Consider the following 24,589-nt stretch of genomic DNA (forward strand, 5'->3'; position numbering starts at 1 on the left):
TGACCTAGTCACCTATGTCCAAATAGTGTCACAACTGGTGAATCTGCCAGAGGTGAAAAAAGGCACCCTTAGCCACTGAGCTCACCTGAGCCTTCAGTGATGGTGTTGAATCCAGAACTTGGAACTGTGTAGGACATTGCAGAACATCTCTATCTCCATAGCTAGTTCCTTGAAACAGCCCTGGAGGTAGGAATGGAATCACTGAAGCACAGTTCCCACAACTCCCAAACCCTGGAGATGCACCCATAGGATACAATGGTCAACAGTATAAAAAGTCGCTGAAAGATCAAGGTGAATGAGCAGTCCCTGCGATCTCTTTCCCAATATCCTGCCTTTTCAGACACAAATTAGAACTGGGTGTGTACAGAAAGAAGAGAGAGATAAGATTTTGGGTGGAGGGCAGGATCAGCCAAAGTTCACAACTGAATTATATGTGCAACAATGGTTTCATATTCTCTATCCTACCATTATTTGACCTTTGTAGTGTCCCTACGGCTGCTTCTAAATTAGTGAAGAACTTCCTCTACAGTTTGGTGGAACTGGACTTACTTAAGACACCTCGTCCCTATAAAAAGGGAACGAACAGTGAAGAGATAGAGGGGTGGGTGGGCAGAACCCTCCTTTTCTCTCCTTCGCCGTGCCGCAACAGGTCTACTGAAGGGCTGAAGGTAAGATATTGCTTTGGGTTCTTTTTGTCAACCACCTCTCCTGAATGAAGCCAACCAAGGCCATACCTGAGCTAAGGTATAATAATGGTGACCAGAAGGTAATTTTAAATTCATTTTTAAAATAGCAACAAAAACAGCAACAACACTGTAGAGTTCTTTCGCTGCAACAATATCGTGCTTGCTTCTTTGCTTCATTATTTTTAAAGACTTCTGCCACACTACTTCCTGAGCAATTCAACAGGGATACTAATTCAACATACCAAAACAGTATTTCAAAACGCAATCCCAAAGTTCAGAAATGTGGAACCTTCTCCAGCATGAGTGTCATATTCACTCACAGGCAACTTTCCAAGAGCTACATATCAGTGGTGGATGGGGCTCATATCCAGGGCTTATTATTTTGTATTTTATATTGGGTGTTTCTTTAAATGTTGTTCGTTGCTTTGAATCTTAACTTGGGAGAAAGGTGAGATCCAGTGGTACCTCGGGTTACATACGCTTCAGGTTACAGGCTCCGCTAACCCAGAAATAGTACCTTGGGTTAAGAACTTTGCTTCAGGATGAGAACAGAAATTGCACGGTGGCGGCAGGAGGCCCCATTAGCTAAAGTGGTACCTCAGTTTAAGAACAGTTTCAGGTTAAGAACGGACCTCCAGAACAAATTAAGTTCTTAACCTGAGGTACCACTGTATAAATATATATAATGCATTATTGTTAATAATAATAATAATAATAATAATAATAATAATAATAATAATAATAATAAATTGCTGTGTGAAGAGCCTCTCCTCTGCCATTAAACAGCTTTCCCAGGCCTGCCTGCCTCTCCTCATGCTGCAAGGGGTGTGGTCTCCTACTGGCAGCCACACAAATTGTGCTGCATGACGACACCTTACATTTTCATGTATATAGGAAGATAATATGCAGCTCCCTGGTGGGGCCCTAGCAAATGGGCTGTGGGAACAGCATCGGATATCAGTCAGGCTCTCTCGTCACCAATAGTAGCCCATGCCTTGTTGTAACCAAAAATGTTATGGACTACATCTCCCTTTTGTACCACTGCACATGGCACACTGCAACCCTCTTTGGTGCCAGCCCACACTGCAGAAAAAAGCATTCTCTGCCTGTGTGCTTCTCCACTGAAGTCCAACAGTTTCCTTGTTATCAGGCCGTTGTTGCAGGGCCATTTATTTCAGAGCTAACGAAGCATGCAAACTAGTTAATTGCTCAGTCCTGGGAAAACATTAATACATTTCACTAGCCTAATAAAACTCACTCTTCCTTTCCTCCACGACTGCCACAAGCACAGATTTCCATCTCCAGTTGCGTCTTTGGCAGTGTGCCACATCATGTAAACCTATGCATTCTGGAGGGTGGCCAGGCCCAGAGAGCTACAGATATAAAACTAGAGACAAGAAGAAGAATTGAGCTTGGGAATACTGAGCAACCTTGCAGCGATTCACATCAGGGCTCTCCCTATCATGGCCATACTGCTAACTGTTCCGATTTGACTGGGACACCCCAGAATTACAGAAGCCAGCTTGACTTCTGATTGGATCCTGGGATGTCCCATTTTGCCAATTATTACAATAAACTGTCATGAAATTCTACTCATATTGAGTAGGGGAGATTCCAACGTATAGTTAACAGGGTAAAAACTTAAAACACATTGCAGGATTCCTCCCAAAATAGACCAGAGGTGATTAATATTTCATCCAGCAGAGCTTTACTGCTGCTGAAGGCAAATGAGTGTAATGGTCACAGATCCAACACATTCAGGATTGGCACCGTCCATAAGAAATCCAGTTGCAACAGACTTAACTTAAATTTACAATAACTTATAGTAAGACTAAAACCATAACATGAAGCATACTATGTATAGAACACCACACCAGAAGGAAAGAGAGATAGAAAGTGAAACCCGGGCTCCTTCTGGTCTTATTATTATAGCCAGCATGACCTTGACAGAAAGAGATAACAGAACCAGTTTAAGCCAGCTGTACTCAGCTTCTCTGAAGCAATAACCCAAACATCATGAAGCGTCTGCTTGTTTCTAGGCAGAATAGAAACTTACATGTCAGCACCAGTTTCTTTCACACATAGAAGCTTCCAGAACCCTTTTGAATGAATTAGAATAGGAAAGATCTCTACACATCAGACCCATACTTTCTTTTTTTAATGAATATTTTTTATTATAAGTTTCAAAGAAATATCACCAAACATTTACAATCCCTTCACCAAGAAATAACAAACAAAAAAGATATACATAAACAAAAACAAAAATCTAGAATAAAAAAAACCTCATACCTGTTCATAACATATTTTTCCATATCTAACTGGACTTCCTCACATCTCCCTTCCATGCATTCTCAATATTAAAATTATACACAACAATTTATTACCTTGTTTCAAATCTTATTTTATACTTCTCAAATGTTATGTCTCAAAGTTCAAATAATTTTTCTCCAATACTTATTGATTTAATTCAAGTATACTATTACTTCAAATTTCATTTTCCTGGACATCACTTAATCTTCTATGTCTTTTAGCTAAGTTGCTGGTACCATACTCTTTTCAATCGTGCAGACCAATACTTTCTGTACCAAGAAATGCAGACTGACATAAACAAATACATATTTCTTTACTGCCAAGAGATTTGGGGAGCGGAGTTTACCAGTGTTAGGTAAAAAGAGATGTTTGAACCAGATGGTCAGAGCCAGGGTGGGTTGGTGGGGACTGAATTATACCCTGAATCATAATATCTGAACTACTTTATTTTGCTGTCTTGTAGCCATGGCAAGGAAACAGCTACTGCTTTGGACCTGGTTGGCACTTCTATGTGGTGAGTTTGGAATTAACCATGAACTTGCAGGTTGACCCATCTAGGCAGACACTCCTTCCAGTTTTGTACCTGGTCACAACTCTCTCCCAAAGAACAATTGAACTGCATACCCTATGCCTCACAGAGTCCCAGCCTGGTACGCCTGGTACGAGTCCCAGCACTCTTAGAATATATAAATTACAGTTCCCAGGATTCTTTGGGGGAAGCCATAACTAACAGTAGTACAATGGTACCTCAAGTTACAAAGGCCTTAGGTTACAAACGCTTCAGGTTACAAACTCTGCTAACCTGGAAGAGTTGCCTTGAGTTGAGAACTTTGCCCCAGGATGAGAATGGAAATTGTGTGCCGGCAGCGCAGTGGCAGCAAGAGGCCCCATTAGCAAAAGCACGTCTCTAGTTAAGAAGAGTTTCAGGTTAAGAACGGACCTCCGGAACGAATTAAGTTTGTAACTAGAGGTACCACTGTATAAGGGTACTACAGATGCATGGTGTGGGTGTGACCTCTTCGGGGCAATTAGAGATATTGGCAGAACAGTAACTTGCTCAGAGCCTGGCAAATTCCCCTTGACAAAAGCATACAGTGCACGGCGATGGATATCTGGCACAGAGCCCAATATCCTGTTTGTTGTGGGTGAAAACCTGCCCTTCCCCTGCAGTGGTGGGGAGACTTTGGCCCGATGATGCTCAGCTCCCAGACCCTGTGAACATCATCTGAGGCCCTTCTTCATGGGCCACCTCCTCCATGAGAGGGCCAGAGGGTGGGAACAGTAATAATGATCAGCCCCAGACAGCACAGCCAATATTCAGGGATGATAGTGGTAGTCCATTAGAATCTGGAGTTCACCAGTTCTTCATCTCTGCAGCCAAGTATTTACAAAGTGTAGTTCTGCAGTGTGTCTTTTCTCAGGTCACTTAACACTCTGCTATGAACACCAAGCTTTAACAGATAAAAGAGGCAGCAATTATTCATCTGTTAAGGCTCGGTGTTTGTAGCAGAGTGATGAACATTTCAGGGTTCAATTCATCTTCCATACTTCCATCATCTTCCAGACTGATGTTTTAATGTATTTTTAATCATTTGTTGGAATCCACCCAGAGTGGCTGGGGAAACCCAGCCAGATGGGTGGTGTATAAATAATAAATTATAATTTATTATAAATTCTTCTTCTTCTTCTTCTTCTTCTTCTTCTTCTTCTTCTTCTTCTTCTTCTTCTTCTTCTTCTTCTTCTTCTTCTTCTTTCATTCCCATATGACATTTTTTTTAAACCCTCAGTTTTTCAATAAAGCAATTATCTCTTTGCCTCCCTTTCCTGGCCCTGATTATATCTTTAAATTTTGCCATCTTTATTAAATCCCAAAATTTAACCATCCAGGTTTCTAATTCAGATGCTTAGAAGTCACTTTGCTTGCAGTGGTTTGTGTAGAGAGCTGCATAAAATGCTCTGTTCGGAGCGGCCCAGAGTGGCAGGGGTATAAATAAATCATCATCATCATTTCCCCCCCATGTTTATGTCATGCATGTGAGCTGCTATTAAAAGATTAATACCCATTTGTTTAGCTTCTTGAAATGCCATGTCCTTGATATAACCAAGTAGCATTATTAAAGGATTCCTTTAATTAATAATTTTGATTCCATCATCACAATTGTCCTGTCCTACAAGAATATAGTCAGAGGAGTACACAATATTTCAAATGCTACACCACCATGTGATTATGGCACCGTATTGAGCTGTATTGAACTTTGTGCAGCTTTACAGGTTTGGCAACCATCTAAAACCTCACAAATTAAAAGCACACAAGGTGGAGAGCTTAAAAGACCTTTCTGTGTTAGGTTTTCCCAGTGCAGAAAGAGCTTTTAAGTTTTCCACATTGTTTACCGGGCTCTGGGAGGCTCCTGGAAGATCTTGTGGGGCTATCCAAGATCTTGCGAGAACCTCCGAGAGCCCAATAAACAACTTGAAGAGCTCAGAAACTATCTGCTCTACATGGGGGGCAAGGCTCAGTCGATGCACTGTTCTGGAAAGGTAAGATTTCTCATGAAGAGTTGGTTCTGAGGATTGTTTTGACTATACAGAATTTCAGCTTTATGCACTATCTCCAGAATGTAATCCCTGCGCAAGCTGCAAGTTAATTGCACTTTGTTAATTATGCCTTTCAGGGTATTGTGGAGCAAGTTCCTGTGGGGAGGAATTTGTCACAGCCTTCCTTCAGAACCTCTTGGAAAGTCAACCCAATCCTAAGTTTGAGTTGCTTATCACTGGATATCATCCTGCAACAACCGTCACGGTCACAGCAAACAAGTCTACATTCAATAAAAAGGTTTCTGTCAATAAGCAGACAGTGTCAGTTGAGGTCCCAACCTCTTTGGAGATGAAGGGGACTGAAATCTTTGATGCAGCTTTGTGGATTCAAGCCGACAAAGAGATCTCAGTTGTTTCCCACAATTACAAGATCTCCACAAGTGCTACCACAATTGTGTACCCAACTCATCAGTTGGGCACATCATATTATGTGGTAACCCCAGTGGGGAATGACGCAAACACTTTCAAGGAATTTGCAGTTGTAGCCTATGAATTCCCCACTCAAGTCACTATTCACCTGAAAGGGGCTGTGACATTCCAAGGGAAGGTTTATGCTGCAGGGAGCAGGCTTGTTGTGGACCTGAAAGCTTTCCAAGCAATCCAGCTGCAAAGCTCAGCTGATTTGTCTGGCACCAAGGTTGAATCAGTTGCGCCCGTGGCTGTTTTGAGTGGGCACAGCTGTGCCAAGCAGTTCTCATCTTGCGACCATGTTGCTGAGCAGCTCTTGCCTGTTTCCAGCTGGGGCACCACCTTCATAGTTCCCCCAGTGCCCTTCCAAACTCAGACTGACATTGTGTATGTCGTTGCTTCCCAAGATAACACTTTGATCCAATACCAGTCTGGGGCCACTCCAAGCTCCCGCCGCGCAGTGGCTGGGGAAGTCATCCAGTTTCAAATGCAGCCATCTCAGTCTTATTTCTTCTCTGCCAATGCAGGAATCCAGGTCCTTTTCTTCTTTGCTGGTAACAGCAAGAACTACGACCCTTTCCTCATCAATGTTCCTGATCTAAAAAGCTATTGCACATCATATCACATTGATGGGATTAAGGCGTTTGATAATTTTGCTGTCATCGTAGCAAAAACCTTAGATTCAAATGGGATCACACTAGAAAAGAGAGCCATTACAAATGACAAGTGGACACGCATCCCTGGAACAGAGTATTCTTTCAGTCAACTTAGCTTGGGCAAAGAAGCCAGTGCCCTCTCAGTAGAGCATCCCAGCGCTCCTTTTGGGCTCTTCATCCTTGGAGGTGCATCTGCCGATGGCTATGGCTCTGTGGCCCTTTGCTCTTGTGGTAAGTATCCTAAGTTGCACATATAATTTGTGCTATGAATGAGTAGTTTGATTATCTTCTCTGTACTTGAGAACAGAATGTGCTCTTTTTTTTTTCTTCCATAGAGAAAGAAATATGACTATAGGCAAAATTTACTGTATAAATCAGGAATGGAGACCCGGTGGCTCTCTGGATGCTGTTCAACTCCCATGATCTCCAGTCAACATGACCCATAGTGAGGGATGATGGGAATTAAAGTCCAGCAACATCTAGCAAGGCACAGGTTCCTCATTCCTGATATAGGTGGTTGTAGGAGTAGCAGCAGCAGGAAAAGTTGCTCTTATTGATCTTTATGGCCATTTCCATGTTGCAACAGAAGAGGAATTGAGTTATATGGGCAAGGAAGGCAAAGGGAGGGTATATTAGCACATCTGCATAGAAGACTTCCTCCAAGCAGCTCAGGAAGATGCATATGAGGCTATGTTTGGGAGGGTAAAGGTAAAGGGGCCCCTGGGTAAAGGTCCAGTCGTGACCAACTCTGGGGTTGCAGCACTCATCTCGCTTTATTGGCCGAGGGAGCCGGCATACAGCTTCCGGGTCATGTGGCCAGCATGACTAAGCCACTTCTGGCAAACCAGAACAGCGCATGGAAACGCCATTTACCTTCCCACCAGAGCGGTACCTATTTATCTACTTGCACTTTGAAGTGCTTTTGAACTGCTAGGTGGGCAGGAGCAAGGACTGAGCAACAGGAGCTCACCCTGCTGCGGGGATTCGAACCACCAACCTTCTGATCGGCAAGCCCTAGGCTCTGTGGTTTAACCCACAGCACCACCCACATTAGGCTAAAAGAATTTAGAGCACTGTCGAGAACTATCTTTTAATAGTTTAGTCTTGCACCGTTAACTGGGATCTTCTCTCTTTTGACAGCAAAATCCTGTCCTGAGAACAGCCATTATGAAGCCTGTGGGTCTCCATGCCCGGCCACCTGCAGCGACACAGTTGGGCCCAAGGACTGTTCCTCGTTGCCATGTGTGGGGGGCTGCCAATGCAATAAGGGCTTTGTGCTGGATGAAGGGGAATGCATTCCCACTACGGTCTGTGGGTGTGTGTTCGAGGGGGACGCCTTCTCCCCCGGTGAGCAGTTCTGGGCAGACAAGACATGCACAAAGCGCTGCGTCTGCGATGCAAAAACCAGAGATGTGAGGTGTTGGGCAACAAGCTGCAGAAGCTGGGAGCGGTGTGAGGTGCAGAATGGAGTCCAGGACTGCTACCCTTTCAGACAGCCTCCCCCCAGCAATCCTGCCCCCACAACCCCCACAATCCCCACAACCCCCAGTTCCCCTACCACCACCATTTCCCCTACCAGGAAGGCCACCTGCTCTGCTTTCGGTGGCCCCCACTACCTTAGCTTTGATGGCCAGAAGTTTGACTTCATAGGCACCTGCGTGTATCAGTTTGCTGCGCTGTGTGAGAAGCGGAGGGGCCTGGTTGACTTCCAGGTGCTCGTCCAAAATGACCATCGAGGCAGCCAGTCTGTGTCCTTTACCCGGCTTGTAGAAGTGAAGGTTGAGGGGGCATCCATTGTGATCAGCAGAGACAACCCTGCAAAAGTCGTGGTGAGTTTTGATGAATAGTTTGTTTAAATGTTAGGGTTCGTTATTGTATCCACAGGATGTGTGCCACTTTAAAAGCCAGGGTCCTGACCTAGTTTTTACAGCTGTGTAGCAGTGTAGCAGATGCTGATAAGTCACTGTAATTAGCTATGTCAGCAATTGTGGATGATGTATTATGTGCCGTATGTAGCTTACTCTGCCCTGGTGGATGGATGGGTGATGATTATGGACACCATGTAAGATGTATGTTAGAGGAGTTTTTTTACTAAACCATGCAAAGATATTTTTGCGTCTCTTCAGTGTTTCCATTTGTGTGGTCTACTCCGCACACACTGTGTGGCATGTTTCAAATGCCCAATCATTGAGGTGGGGAACCAAATGCAGCCCTCCACGTCTTCCTGGCCCTCAGGACTCTCCCAACAGTGCACCCCCTGCCCTGCCATACTTCTCCCCAGGGTATAGCCTTCCCTGACCTTGCTCTGTAACCTCCTTGAGTGTTTTTCCTGATTTGAATGTGTCCGTTGAATCCTAATAATGTTTTTTTCTGGAAGAAAGATAAAGAGGGATATATGAGCATGTGTGAAACTAGCCTACTGTACAAAGGTAAAATTAGCATTCATTGCTCTGCCCACTTTTGCTTTTGGCCCCTCCCACCTGTGGCATGTGGTTACCCAGGAAGTTGCCCAGAAGGGAATGTGGCTCCTCATGTGGAACATCACAGTTGGAAACTACTGAGAACAGTGGGGGGGATTATTATGATAATTAAGGTAAAGTCGTACCTTGCTGAACGCCTTGGAGCTCAGACGTTTTGGTTCCCAAACACCGTGAACCCGGTTTGCGAAAGTTATTTTGGAAGCCGAACATACAATGGGGCTTCTGTGGCTTCTGATTGGCTGCAGGAGCTTCCTGCAGCCAATCAAAAGCCACAATTTGGTTTTTGAACGTTTTGAAAGTCGAACGGATTTCCGGAACAAATTCTATTTGACTTCCAAGCTATGTCTGTTCTTGGCATGGTTCCTTTCCTCTCCATGGCTAGTGCCCAGAAGAAAGATAGAGTGGGCTGTGTCCATTTTTCATTGCTTTTGCAAAGAGACCATTTTGTGATTATATGAAATCTATTTTCCAGCAGTATTTTTTTTAATGAAGTATTACGTTGGACAAAAAAATCCTGCATTGCAGGGGCATTGGACTATAAGAGTTGAATTTCCTACCCCAAATGATAAGTTTTGCTGTTGACCTCTGTACTCTGGAGCAGCCTTGGTTAGCCTTATGCATTCCAGATAGTACTGATCTCCCAAGGATCAGAATGCATAAGGCTAAGCAAAGCTGCCACAGATACATCAAGTGTCACAGAATCATAGAGTTGGAAGGGACTCCATGGATCATCTAGCTCAGCAGTTCTCAACCTGTGGGTCCCCAGGTGTTGTTGGACTACAACTCCCATCATCCCTGACCACTGGTCATGCTGGCTAGGAATGATGGGAGTTGCAGTTCAACAGCATCTGGGGACCCACAGGTTGAGAAACACTGATCTTGCCCAACTCCCTGCAGTGCAGGAATATGCACCCATACGGGGATCAAACCCGTGACCTTGGCATTATCAGTACCACGCTCTAACCAACTGAGCTAACTGGCAAGGCTATTACAAAGGCACTTCAGAAATGTTCCCCTTTTAAAATGGGCTCTAGGTGAACGGCTTGCTGACCAACCTGCCCTTCAGCATCGGCAACGGCAGAATCTCCATATACAAGAGAGGGCAAGAGGCAGTGGTCCAGACAGACTTCAAGATGACCGTCACCTTTGACTGGCAAAGCCGTGCCACTGTGACTGTGCCCAGCAGCTACGATGGCGCCCTGTGTGGTCTCTGTGGGAACTTCAATGGCAACAAGCAGGATGATCTGACCATGAAAGATGGCACAGTGGCTCCAAGCCCATCGGCCTTTGGTCAGAGCTGGAAAGTGCGGGAGGTGCCAGGCTGCAGTGAGGGGGGCAAGGGAGAGTGCCCTGCACGGCTGACCATCGAGAAGCATCAACGGAGCCTCAACAAAGAGTGTGGGCTCATCCTAGCCAAGAGTGGCCCTTTCAGAGAATGTCACAGCAAAGTGGATCCAGAAGGATACTTCCAAGATTGTGTGTACAATTATTGCTTCTTTGATGGCCAACAAGCTGTGATCTGCCAGGTCATTGCCAGCTATGCTGCAGCGTGCCAGGCAGCTGGGGTGAACCTCTATCCTTGGAGATCGGACACCTTCTGCAGTAAGTGCTAATGCCCTGAGCTGTTTTCTGAAATTCCTTAGATCTTCAGAGAACATGGTATTTTATCTGAAATGGCACACAAAGTTACCAACACTGCTTTTGCTTCTGAAATATATATACTAACTTTGTTTGTGTACCATTTCGGGGAAAACCTTATGTCCAAAAATCTCCCAGCTGATGATCTGCCTTGACGCAGATGGGTGGGATGTAGCAATGACCCCAGTAGTGGCCAGTGGCATGGCCTGGACAGGACAGGACAGCCTTGCTTATGCAGCACTGGCAAGCCAAGCAAGCAATGCTGCCTTGCCTGTGCCCCAGGGGCTCCTGATTGCCTCACCTGACCCCCTGGCCAAACATTCACCTCTTCAGTGATCATTTGCAAAGCAGCAGGGGACTTTTGTAAATCAGTAGAGGCACCCACTATGAAAAATTGCACATACTACCATTGAAAAGGGGGGAAATGTAAATGTGTTTTGTGGGGCATGGACCCAGATGGGAGTAATAGGTCAAAGACCAGTTCACAGCCTGGAATCTGCCTTCAAACTGTCCATACAATGCTGGGGAACATAGGAGCCAACTCCTAGGGGCCATAGGCTCCAACTCTATGGGGTTGAGGACATCTCCTCCCTGCACAAAATATGTGGGGACAGGGCTGAGCCACCCCCCCCCCCATCTTGAGGGGTCAGGCCTTCCTGGGCATCCGTATGGTGGTGGCAGGCCTAATAAGGCCTCACAGCCTCTTCCCAGTGCCTGTGACATCACACATGTGTCACACTTTTGACGTCATGAGCACATGATGACCCCCTCCCCATGTTGGGTGGAACACAGCACCTCTTCTAGGTCCAAAGTCCTCCATGGCCCCCAATAAAATATTTGAAGAGGAACGCCCCCCCCCCAAGTAATTGCCATTCAAATGGTGTGCATGCACCATACCCTGTGATCAGTTATGTGGGGTTGGGCTTACCTGCCCTCCCCTGATATTTTATTGAAGCTGGCGCCCCTGCAGGGGAATTACAAGTAGGACACTGCTATTGTGCTTCTGTCCTACTTGTGGATTTCCCATTGTCATCTGATTGGCCACTTTGAGAATAGAACGGAACGCTGGAAGCCTTTTTGAGGCCCATAACCTCTTTTAGCAGGTCAACCCAGAACTTTGCTTTTTCAGCCATATTCTTCCTGCCAGTTTTTTACCACCTTGCTTTGATTTGGTAGGTCTTTCTTGTGCTCCAAATAGCCACTACGAGCTCTGCGCTAGCGGCTGTGCCAAGACCTGTGTTGCAGCCCCATGTCCCACTAAGTGCCAGGAAGACTGCGTGTGCAACAAGGGCTTCGTGCTGAGTGGTGATCGGTGCATCCCAGAATTCCAGTGCGGTTGTCTCCACCAAGGCCAATACTACCAGGCAGGAGATACGTTTTACCCCTCGTGTCAGGAGCGTTGCACGTGCCAAACTGGGGGGAGTGTGAGCTGCGCTGTATTTTCCTGTGGCCCCAATCAGGAATGCCGGTTGTCAGATGGCGTTCGGAAATGCCACCCTGTTGGCAGCGCCACCTGTTCTGCTTCAGGTGACCCTCACTATCTCTCCTTCGATGGACTGGCCTTTGACTTCCAAGGCACCTGCACTTATACCTTGGCTAGGGCCAGCGGAAACAGCCGAGGTTTGAAGCCCTTTATTGTCAATGTGGAAAATGAGGCATGGGCGGATGGGAAGGCGTCTGTCACCAAGATGGTCTCGGTCAGGGTCTACGGCGTGACACTCACATTACTACAGAACAAGGACGGTCAAGTGCAGGTGAGTCCATGCTAAAAGGGGAGGACAATCTTTAAATCTTTACTTATCCCCACCCCCTTTTTCCATTAAGGCATTGTCTTTGTTCATTCATTCAATTAGTCATGAAAACATCTGCCAATTTCTGTTTCTCTCAGTTTCTAATTTTTCCAGTCCTAAGTTCAGCTGTCTGCGTTATTGCGAAGTTCTCTTAACATGCAAAGTTTTGTATGCAGATTTGTTTAATATACATTTTGTCGCAATCAATTTTTCCTACCACGATGCGTTTCGTATGTTGTTTTCACTAATAAGAAGCTTTTAAAGTATGCATTAAAGGACACTTGTACGTATTTTTGTACATATTTGGTTTGAGAACTGCATTGCAAAATTCAGAAAGGTGTTTTGTTTTGTTTATGGTTTCTGGAAGCACAAATTACGTAGATTTCCATAAAAATGAAAACCAAACCCAATTTATCTCCTGCCTCAGTATTCCCAATTGAGTATCATAGGAAAAAACAGTGTGAGCCCCTCCCTTCCACCATGCGAATAGCATTCTGTTTGCATGATTCTTACCCTCCTTTCTTGAAGAGGAATGAATAATGAAATCTGGGCTTCTGTGTGATTGTACACTTATGCAGAAGATCAGATTGGCACTGGGAGCTATCCATGTATGAGAGGGGAAAGTCTTGCGATTCTGTCTCTGGTAAATTTATGAATGGGCAGAGCACTTAAAGCAGAGATGGGGAACCTGTGTCCCTCCAGATGGGACCAATTCCTGTTATCCCTGACAATTGATTCTGCAGGCTAAGGCTGAGAGGAGTTGGAGTCCAATACCCAGAGCAAACTCACCCATGAGGGAAGGCCTCAGGTGGCAGGATCCATAGGGGCAGCACATCTGGCCTTCAAAAATGCATTGCCTGCTGCTGCTGTCACAGAAGCAACAACAGCTGCTGCACACTCCTTGAAGGCCAGATCTGATGCATCCTCAGAAACCCCCACCCCATGGTCCTCTACAGTGGCCTCTGGGTGAGTAGGAGGCACTGCTCGTCTTCTAAGAAAGAAATGGTGGGGCTGCCCTCTGGAGTCTCCTGGGCTTTGCACCTGACTGGCGTGATTCAGAGCAGAACCCTCCCACTTTCATTGTGTCCTTTGATAACCACTTCAACCATCAGGTAAGGTTCCTTTGATTCTCTCCTGCCCTAGTTCTCAATGTAGATCTTCAATCTCTCCTTGTTATCAGAAATATTTATTGCCCCCTGATTTGTCAGTAAGCTCATACACACAAAGTCTCTTCCTCTCATGTCTATAACACGCAGAAAGGGACTAATACAGGCACAGGCAAACTTGGCCCTCCAGATGTTTTGGGACTACAACTCCCATCATCCCTGACCATTGGTCCTGTTAGCTAGGGATGATGGGAGTTGTAGTCCCAAAACATCTGGAGGGCCGAGTTTCCCTATGCCTGGGCTAATATATCAGAGTAGTGGGATAAAATAGGGTCCTTGCATATGCTTCATGAACATTCTTCCAACATTTCTGCAAGAAGCCAGCCCTACTCAACCGCGGGATGTTCTGTTTCTTTCTCCCAGGTGAACGGCCTGTTCTACAATCTCCCCATAACCGTTTCTGCTGACCGGATCAGAGTCTATCAGCATGGCACCGAAGTCCTGATAGAAACTGACTTTGGTCTCATTGTGAACTACGACCTGGTTTACGACATAAAAGTCACAGTCCCAAGCACCTACCAGAACCAAGTGGAAGGCCTGTGTGGGAACTACAACGGGAAGAAGGAGGACGACTTCCTGCTCCCCAATGGCAAGACAGCCTCTGACGTAGCTGTGTTTGGCGCTGCTTGGAAAGTTCGGGTCCGTGGGGCAGTTGAATCTTGCTCAGATGGATGCTCTGGAAGCGACTGCCCAGTCTGCGAGGAAAAGAAAAGGGAGGTCTTCAAACAGCGCCACTACTGTGGGATCCTCACTGCATCTGATGGCCCCTTCAGTGCTTGCCACGGAAAGGTCGATCCCAGGCTATACTTCAGCAACTGCGTCTACGATCTGTGCCTGGGTGGTGGGGACAGCAAGGTGTTGTGCGACAGCGTCCAGAGCTATGTGTCTGCCTGCCAAGTGGCCAAGGTCTCTGTCAAGCCCTGGAGGAGCCCTTCCTTCTGCCGTAAGTACTGGGGACTGAGCAGTGCTGTGCTTTTAACTGGAGAGGTGAAAGGAGAGCAGGCTCTGATCTGACTCCCTACGGCGTTGGACACAGTCCAAGGTGTGTGTGGTCAAATGCACCCAATGCATTTGCTACTTTGATAGTCATGACCTCCCCCAAGAAACCCTGGCAACCGTCCTTTGCTAAGAGTGCTGAGAATGGCTAGGAATGAGTTCCTGCCAGAGCCAGCAGTGTAAGGCAGTGATAGGGAGAACCTTTCAGCTCAAGTGCCTTTCTTTTGTAGGAAACCTTGTAGCATTTTGTGTTTTATATTGTGATTTTATCTTTTGGCACACCCTGCAGGTACAGGGCAGTGCACAAAATTAATTAATTAATTAATATAAGAATTTTTTATAATTAATAATAATTCTAGCCAGGCAGAAACATTCACGCAGTCTGCACAGCAGGGTTGTGTTTTCTGTAGTTTACTAGTCACACTCTCTGACTTCATTCTCCAGCTTCCCAGTCACCTTAAGTATTGCTGGGTATCTTTTTGACTAAGATGAGTGTTTTTCTTCTATTCCAATTTAGCTCTGCGCTGCCCCGCCAACAGTCACTATGAGATTTGCGCCCAGCTCTGCGCCACCTCCTGTGCCAAGATCACAGACTCTACGAAATGTCCGGAGACCTGTGCTGAGGGCTGCCAGTGTAATGATGGCTTTTTCTTTAACGGTGTTGGCTGTGTCTCCGCAAAAGACTGTGGGTGCTTAAAGAATGGACGCTACTACAAGGTAGGTGGCTTTCCGAACCTTATCTACCTCCCTTCCTTTTCAAATCAAATCCTCCAGCAGGATAGTTTAGGAGAGCCAGGACATGTCATGTAGCCTACATAGCTCCAAAGAGGTGAACGGCCAGGAGGGCTTAGGAAGAAAGCAGACAGATGTTAGGCCTGAGGAATTCTCTCCCTCCAATCCCGATGGTTTCAAGGAGGAAACAAGGAAGCTTTTACTTATGATTTATTCAGTCACTGCGGTAACAGACAAAGCATTCCAGTCTTTCCTCCATGATTGAATTGCTCACTCTGGCTCCTCCTCCTTCCCCCTTCCTCAACAGCATCGGTCCCTACGCAAGCCTCCTGTTGCCAAAGGTCTCTACGTACATTGCTCTTGTACCCTTAATGACCGTCGCATTTTAGGGGATGGAGGGTCCTCTATGCTGTCTATTGAAGTGTTCGCTGGCTGCTCTATCTCCCCCCTTACTTCTCCTTACTCCATACAGCTTGGCTGCTCACCAGTCTGTGCTTTGTTATCTCCCTCATAGCTTGGCTGTAATTCAATACTGTCTCTCTCTCCCCTGTCAGCTACAGGAGATGGGGGAGGCGATCTCCACCACTCCTCCGTCTCTTCATTCCAGTCCCTGACACTAGATGACACCTGGTTGGCCCCTGGGGACACACAGGGCAGTTCTTCCAATTCCGTGGATGGTCTTTGTACAGCCCTAGTGGATACTATTAGCAATACACACCTACATCTGTAGATTTGATTCTGCCCATATTCTATCACTACTACATTTTATTTTTTTCCAAATTTCCCATCAGCCCAACGAAAAGGTTCTGCAAAATGTATGCCAGGAGAGCTGCCATTGCATCCCAGGCCAGGGGGTTATCTGCGAAGCCCATAGCTGTGCAGCAAACGAGAACTGTGAAACCATAGATGGCGTCTTGAGATGTGTAAATAAGGGTAAGGAAAGATTCGTTCAAGAGAGTGATGGGCAACCTGTGGCCCTCCAGATGTTGTTGAACTACAATTTACATCAGCCCTGAACGTTGTTCATGGCACAGATATACTGGCAAGAAGATGTCCTGTTGTCTTTCGCCATGCCTAAAACTTAGCTCCACCTCTCCACTGATAGTTGCCACCCCTAAATAGCATTTAGCACTTTCTCATATTTCCTCCTTCCTTTTCAGATCCATGTAAATCCCTGAAGTGCCGAGAAAAGGAAACATGCAGGATTGAGAATGGCCAAGCCAAATGTATCCCAGACTTCTCAGGAAGCTGCTGGGGCTGGGGGGACCCACACTATCACACCTTTGACACCTTGAAGTTTGATTTCATGGGCACCTGCTCTTACACTATTGCCAAGTACTGTGGGAACGATGCTACGCTGGTGCCTTTCACTATCGATGAGAAGAACGACAACAGGGGCAACCAGGCTGTGTCCTACGTGCGTCTGACCAACATCTATGTCTATGGGTACAAGATCTCCATCCACAAACAGGAAACTGGAAGAATCCGGGTATGTTAAATAGTCAGGGGGGAATGACCCCACTGAGTGTAATGGAATTCATTCCGATATACAGCACTTTGAAAGCCCAATATTGGGCTAAAAGGTAAAGGGACCCCTGAACATTAGGTCCAGTCGCGGATGACTCTGGGGTTGCGGCGCTCATCTCGCTTTACTGGCCGAGGGAGCCGGCATACAGCTTCCGGGTCATGTGGCCAGCATGACTAAGCCGCTTCTGGTGAACCAGAGCAGCACACGGAAACGCCGTTTACCTTCCTGCCAGAGCAGTACCTATTTATCTACTTGCACTTTGTGCTTTTGAGCTGCTAGGTTGGCAGAAGCAGGGACCAAGCAACGGGAGCTCACCCCGTCGCAGGGATTCGAACCGCCGACCTTCTGATCGGCAAGCCCTAGGCTCTGTAGTTTAACCCACAGCACCACCCGCATCCCTTAATATTGGGCTAATGTAGAACAAAAACAATAAGGAGGGGGAATAGAGGCCAATGATTGCAGGCCAGTGTCAATAATTCAGATATCTATACAATTCAGAAAAATGTGGTAATCGCCAACACACAACTTTGCATTACACTGAATAATGATGCTATAAATTCTGCAAAGTGAAAACTGAATGGTGCACAAATACACACAAAACTTGAATCCTTGTCTTGAGCTCATGGGTTCAAGCTGGATTATGAGCAGCTGTTAGTACTTTTGGAGTTGGCTTGGTTATGGACCCCCTTATGTGAATGCACTGCCAAACCAGAAGTGTTCACTTGACTTGTCTGGCTTGCCAAGTAATGTTCCCAAGGACCATTGAACAGTTTAAGCTACCAAAAATAGATCATTGGTCATGCGAAGCAGAACAATGGATAGTGGTAGTTAGCAAAGGTTTCAGTTCCTTGTGAGTCACCTGCAATCAATAGCTTAGGTCAGGGATAGGCAACCTGTGTCCCTCCAAGTATTGCTGGACTACAACTCCCATCCTCCTTGACTATTGGCCATGCTGTCTGGGGCTGATGGGAGCTGTAGTCCAAGAACATCTGGGTGGCCTACAGGTTCCTCATGTTTGCAGATTTCCCAGCCTGTGTTTAAACAAGGCCTTGTTGTGCGTAATGTTGTTTGATCATGTAAATAAGTCATGGTCTCTTGGGATGAAATGAGCCATCGCTAACAGAGACGTGAGTGAACTAGAAGGTGGCTGTGACTCAGCTCAGCAAACATGAATCAGGATGATGTCAACCACCAGCAAGTACAAATGTAGTCCAATACAAAGGCACAACGCCAAGCCAATTAAATAAGAAAAACATCCAGGCTGGATTTGGCAGAGTTCCCTGGTTTAACATTATGAAGGGTAATTCCTTCCATACAGGGAACTTTTCTCTTTCTCTGTTTAGCTGTTGTCTGTGTGTCTCTATCTATCTGTCTGTCTCTCTTTTAGGAATACAACCTACAAACAGCCAGCTTTGATGTCAAATATCCCACTCCAACCTTTTACAGATATAGTCTAGAAGAGTGTCATCTTAGAAGATGACATCTCAGAAGAAGAAGAACCCCAAAGGGGTTGTCAAAACTCTTCTGAAAATAGGCTGTTCTGTTAAATACTAAATCCAGTATTGGACAGTGGGATGGGGCAGCATCACTGACCTAACCTCCTGTCACTGGTGTCACTGTGGCGTCATGGGAGGGCTGAGACCACAGCAAGCCCAGTGCAATGAAAATGCACCAGCAGGCGCACTGGATTGACACCATTGGTGTGTTTGCCTTTCTGCAGCCTCACTAACCCCTTGACCCTCCCCTTCCTCATAAGCCACAGTGATGCTAGCAATGGGAGGTCAGGTAAGCGCTGCTACTGCATATACAGCTACTGGTCCCAATGACAACTTTAACATCAAACAACACAATTCTAACCAAATCTACTCAGATATGAGTCATATTGAATTCAATGGGGCTTAGTCCCAGGTATGTGCAGTTGGAACTGCAACCTAAAGCTTTGTGGGATTGTATGGCACGGTTTCTAAAAAGCCTCCAATAATTCCTGTGTGTGTTCTGTCTTGCCATTCTGCCTTTAGTTAAATGACATCGTTACCAGCCTGCCACTGACCCTTGAAGATGGTAAGATCAAGCTGTACCAGAGTGGTTCCTATGCTATCCTGCAAACAGATTTCGGCCTCCAAGTATCATATGACTATAACTGGTATCTGCTTATCACAATCCCCAGTAGTTACTATGGGGCCATTTGCGGACTGTGTGGAAACTTCAATCAAAACCCTGCAGATGACATGGCCTACCCCAATGGCACAAAGGCTTCCTCCATCGAAAGCTGGGCCAGCAGCTGGAAAGTCAAAGACGGGGACCCCTTTTGTTGGGATCACTGCCAAGGGAATTGCCCAACATGTGATGAGAGCAAGAGGGAGCGGTATGGAAAGGAAGATTACTGTGGGCTAATCAGTCAAACCTCAGGGGGGCCCTTCAGAGAATGCCATGCCAAAGTGAATCCAGATGACTTCTTTGATAGTTGTATTTATGATGTGTGTCTCAACGGAGGGACCAAGAAAATGCTTTGCCAGGCCTTGGAGGCCTATGCTAAAACCTGTAGGAAAGAGGGTGCCACTATATATGATTGGAGGACAACCTCTGGCTGTGGTGAGTGCTCTTCCTCTATACAGAAACATAATAGCTTAGTCATCTCAGTAAGGCCTATAGATTATTGCAGCCTGTGGATATGGACATGCTGTTTGAAGAAGCACAGCCGACCACCTGCCTCCTTCGCGCTTGCCCATCTTGGCTTCTTCAAACAAGCCATAAGGGATTGACCGGGTGGGTCCAAGGAGTGATTAATGCTACACTGGAGAAGGGCGAGGTACCAGAAGTTCTACAATGTCTATCAGCCAGTAGCAAATATCTCTTTTCTGGTCAAGGTGCTTGGGGAGGTGGCGGCGGTCTAGCTTCATGCATGTTGGAGGAAGCTGATTACTTGGAACCATTCTGGTTTGGCTTCAGGCCAGGTCATGGCACTGAATGCAGGGAGTGCAATCCTGCTCATTCTCCTTGATTTTGATATCTCAGTGGCTTTCCATACTGTTGACCCTGGGATCCTTCTGCAGCATCTCAGGGAGGTGGAGGTTTAGTGGCACTGTACTTCAGTGTTTCTGCACCTATCTTTGGGGCCATTTCAAGAAAGTAGTCATGGGAGGCTTCTGTTCAGTGCCATGGGAGTTGCCTGTGGTGTCCCACAGGGTTCCATCTTGTTCCCCATTCTGTTTAACATGTATATATACAGAAGCTGACAGCTGAATCTTATTTTATGCTGGCACCCTCTACCACACCAAAGAGCAGCTTTGTTTCATCCATAAATTTCCAAAGTACCTGTACGTCTAACATTAATTACATCAGCTTTTGCCAACGTGAAGCTTTAGCGCATTCTCACAGTTTTAAGACCCCCGCTGTTCTCCTCCTTACAGCCTTGCCGTGCCCTCAGAATAGTCACTATGAGTTCTGTGGCAATGCCTGCCCTGCCAGCTGCGCCGACCGCAAGGCTCCCTCTGCCTGCAAACAGCCATGCGTGGAAACCTGCCAGTGCAACGATGGCTACGTCCTCAGCGTCGACAAGTGTGTGCCTGTCGGGAGCTGTGGCTGCACCTACAATGGGCTCTACTACAAACCTAGAGAAGAATTCTGGGCTGATGAGACCTGTGGTTCCCGCTGCACATGTGATCCCACCCTGGGCATCGTGGTGTGCAAACCAGCTGGCTGCAAAGCCAGTGAGCAGTGCACTGTGGTCAACGGTGTCCGGGGCTGTCACCCCAGTGTTTCTGCTACATGCATAGCAACTGGGGACCCTCACTATACCACCTTTGATGGGAGGAAATTTGACTTCATGGGTACCTGCATCTACCAGCTGGCTGGGCTCTCCTCTAAGGACCCGACTCTCAGGCCTTTCACTGTCAGTGTGGAGAACAACCACCGGAGCAGCAACACAGATGTTTCCTACACCAAGGTGGTGACTCTGAAAGTCTACAATGCAACCATCATGTTGAGCCAGGAGTATCCACAAAGAATCCAGGTACCGACATGGGCAATAGTTGGATCATTGTGTTGGTTCCTTGGATCATTACAGGATCCTTTTAAATGGTGCCTGTGGCTCCAAGGGTGGGGGGTTGGGGGCTAGCCAATGTTGTAAACTTTTCATTTATTTCACAGAAGTTACACACCACTTGATTGTAATGAAACCTCTGGGTGGTTTACATGAAATAATGGAACAGTTAGCTACAACTGATTAACACTTTTAAAAATGCTTAAAATTGATAGTAGACTTAAGTGAATTTACAGCAAGTCACCATCTATGCGTCTTACTAAGCTTGCCTAAGCCAAATTGTTTTAAACCAGCACCAAAGAAAATACAGAAAAGTTACCTACCTGATGTCAAGGGGCGGGAGGTTTCAAAGTGCAGGTGCTGCCACAGCAAAATACAATTTACACTCATTGAAGTAGCTCTTGCATTTTGACAGCGGTGATAGTTTTACTCAAAATATACCCATTGAAATTAATGGATATAATTCAGTCATGCTCATTAATTTAACTGTGTCTACTTATTTGGATGACTGGTGTTCACCAATGTTGGATACTTACTATAGCACTGGTGATGGTTCCTTTGCATCACATTCCAGGTTAATGGCATTTTTGTGAACCTGCCTTTCTACCAAGGAGACAAGATAAAGGCTTATATCAGTGGTGTTCATGGCTTCATCAAGACTGATTTTGGCCTGATTGTCACCTTCGACTGGAACAGCTACGCCAGAGTCACTGTACCCAGTGCATATGCCAATGCCGTTGGTGGCCTCTGTGGCAACAACAACTTGAACCCCAATGATGACTTCATCATGAAGGATGGAAGACAAACGTCTAGCATATCCCAATTTGCAGAGAGCTGGAAGGTGGCAGAGGTCCCTGGTTGTACACCAGGTTGCGCAGAGAATTGCCCACCATGTGAAGAGGCACAGAAACTCCCCTATAAGGGTGACCGATTCTGTGGGGTCCTCATCAAAAAGGACGGACCATTCAGGCAATGCCATCAGCTCATCGACCCAACACCCTACTTCACTGATTGCGTCTTTGACGTCTGCCAGTATCGTGGCCGGCACAGCATTCTGTGTGATGCCATTGGTGTTTATGTGGCAGCGTGTCAGGACCTGGGAGCTGTGATTGAACCATGGAGATCTAACAATTTCTGCAGTAAGTATCACCTCCTGGTGCTGCTTTAGCATAGGAATATGAGGAGCAACCTAATGCCAAGTCAGAGCATTCTCTAGCATCTCAGACAGGGGCCCTTTTCTAGTTGTATCTGGATATACTAGGGATTAAACCAAGTGCCTTTCACCCCTACCATGTTTTGCTGTAGGGAGTTGTGTGCCAAATGTAAAGGTGCATGAGCTGAAAACAAATTGCACAAAACCTTGACAAGTGTAAAATTTGAGGTTTGGAAGTAAAATTTCTCCTCTCTCCAAGTGTTTTTATTTCAGTACTAACTTGAGTCAAGCTCAGAGCAGACTAACTATAAATATCAGAAATTCTACCTCAGGTCCATTCATTTCAGTGGGGAAACTCTGAGTACAACTTAGTTGGATGCAACCCATAGTGTATAGATTTCAAAGACTACTTGGAATATTTTTAATTTGTTTGATCCTCTGGACTTGTCAGCCAACATTTATGTCCTGGCATGTACAGACCACTTAAGAATTCAGATCCACCTGAAAGATCCACTCTGTTAAAAAGGTCATATAAGAAATTTGGCATTAGATTTCAAGTGTTTTGAATTTACTGATCTCCACATCAATTTCATTTCAACCCTGATCATTCATGCCCCTGGTTCACATCTGTCCAATTTTTAGTCTTGATCCCAGCGAACAGCTGGGCAGCACTATCGATCTTAGTCTGATCCATCTAGACACTATGAATGGTGTTACATCTTTAATATCTGTGCTTGATATTGTTCAGCAATTTTAGGTGTTGCAGAACAAAGCCAGGTAGTAATAGTAATAATGATAGTAGTATTTGCACAGCCAGACATCCATGTTGTTCAACTACGCCAGTAACATGGGAAATACAGTAAGCCCACAATTTATGCAGGGATTACATTCTGGGGATCGCACCAAAAGTCAAATTGTGTATAATCAAAACACATTTGGATGGGAGGGGTAAAATAAATAAATAAATAAATAAATATTATTAATGGCGTGTGGGATTGCCAAAGTCATTCTTCCTGGAACCCCAGCCCCCTCCCCCCCATTTCATTTATTTATTCTTATTTGCCAAGAGCATAAAGCTGAATGTGCACAAGTTAAATGCACGAAGTCGCAAGCTTGCCATATGAGAAAGCTGTTTTTTAGTCAGACTAGGATTTGCTCTAACCAGCAGATGTCACTGTAGACAGAATCTGCAACAGAGCACAACAGACCTATTCAACTCCAGGTGTTCAAAGAACCAGGTGTCTGCCAAAATAACTTACATGCTAGCTTGAAATTCCCCACATTCTGTTTTTGTCCTTTCTTCCAGGCCTTGCCTGCTCACCCAACTCTCGCTACGAGCTCTGCGGAAACGGCTGCCCTGCCACTTGCCGTGGTCTCTCGGCTCCTGAGGGGTGTGTGACGTCCTGCAAGGAAGGATGCTATTGCAAGCCTGGGTTTGTCTTGAGTGGGGACCAGTGTGTCCCTGTTGGCAGTTGTGGCTGTGAGCACCAGGGCAACTACTACAAGAAGGGAGAGGTGTTCTACCCTGGTTCCTCTTGCCAGGAACGATGCCAATGTGCAGACAATGGAGTTGTCAAATGCCAGAAAATCTCCTGTGGGCCCCACGAGAAATGTAGGGTGAAGGATGGTGTCCCAGGCTGCCATGCGGTAGGGTGCGGGAAATGCAGTTTGGCTTTGGGCTCCCACTACATAACTTTTGATGGACGGGCCTACAACTTCCAAGGAACCTGCACTTATACTTTGGCTAAATTGCAAGGAAAGAATTCTCAGCTGGCAAACTTCTCGGTGTTGGTGGAGAATGACAGGTCACTGACCAAGACGCTTATAGTCTCTTTTCATGGATACACCGCTGTCATTGAGACGGCGATGAAATGGAAGCTCAAGGTAAGTCCTGTTCCAGGTTTTGTCTCTTCATGGTAGAAATGGTGACACAGTTCACCTACAGTTTCAGGAGCCCTGGGGAGAACTTCCTCTCCCATTGTCCCCCGTTCCCTATCAGTAAAAAGGTAAAGGGACTCCTGACCATTAGGTCCAGTCGTGACTGACTCTGGGGTTGCGGCGCTCATCTCGCTTTATTGGCCGAGGGAGCCGGCGTATAGCTTCCGGGTCATGTGGCCAGCATGACTAAGCCACTTCTAGCGAACCAGAGCAGCGCACAGAAACGACGTTTACCTTCCCGCCGGAGTGGTACCTATTTATCTACTTGCACTTTGACGTGCTTTTGAACTGCTAGGTTGGTAGGAGCAGGGACCGAGCAACGGGAGCTCACCCCGTCACGGGGATTCGAACCGCCGACCTTCTGATCGGCAAGTCCTAGGCTCTGTGGTTTAACCCACAGCGCCATTCGCGTCCCGTTCCCTATCAGTAGATATTGACTAATCTGCTAATTTTGTTTTCTCTCCATTTCTC

The 24,589-nt window shown here is 46.1% G+C and overlaps 1 protein-coding gene across 1 annotated transcript in view; it reads left to right on the top strand.

Annotated features, from left to right (window-relative positions):
* The first annotated feature begins 595 nt into the window (after window positions 1-595).
* Window positions 596-24,589, top strand: part of LOC310710937 (IgGFc-binding protein-like) — a 33,444-nt gene continuing 9,450 nt past the window's right edge. The window contains exons 1-14 of the mRNA XM_083512276.1: window positions 596-668; window positions 3,460-3,510; window positions 5,669-6,886; window positions 7,796-8,484; window positions 10,170-10,737; window positions 11,950-12,527; window positions 14,093-14,672; window positions 15,243-15,442; window positions 16,249-16,390; window positions 16,618-16,946; window positions 19,004-19,577; window positions 20,396-20,997; window positions 21,602-22,166; window positions 23,487-24,064. Coding sequence (XP_083368402.1) covers window positions 3,462-3,510; window positions 5,669-6,886; window positions 7,796-8,484; window positions 10,170-10,737; window positions 11,950-12,527; window positions 14,093-14,672; window positions 15,243-15,442; window positions 16,249-16,390; window positions 16,618-16,946; window positions 19,004-19,577; window positions 20,396-20,997; window positions 21,602-22,166; window positions 23,487-24,064 — 6,672 coding nt within the window. The 5' untranslated portion in view covers window positions 596-668; window positions 3,460-3,461. The remainder of the gene's footprint in view (window positions 669-3,459; window positions 3,511-5,668; window positions 6,887-7,795; window positions 8,485-10,169; window positions 10,738-11,949; window positions 12,528-14,092; window positions 14,673-15,242; window positions 15,443-16,248; window positions 16,391-16,617; window positions 16,947-19,003; window positions 19,578-20,395; window positions 20,998-21,601; window positions 22,167-23,486; window positions 24,065-24,589) is intronic.

Source organism: Podarcis liolepis (assembly GCF_965112155.1).
Source record: "Podarcis liolepis genome assembly, chromosome: 7".
Lineage (NCBI taxonomy): Eukaryota > Metazoa > Chordata > Lepidosauria > Squamata > Lacertidae > Podarcis > Podarcis liolepis.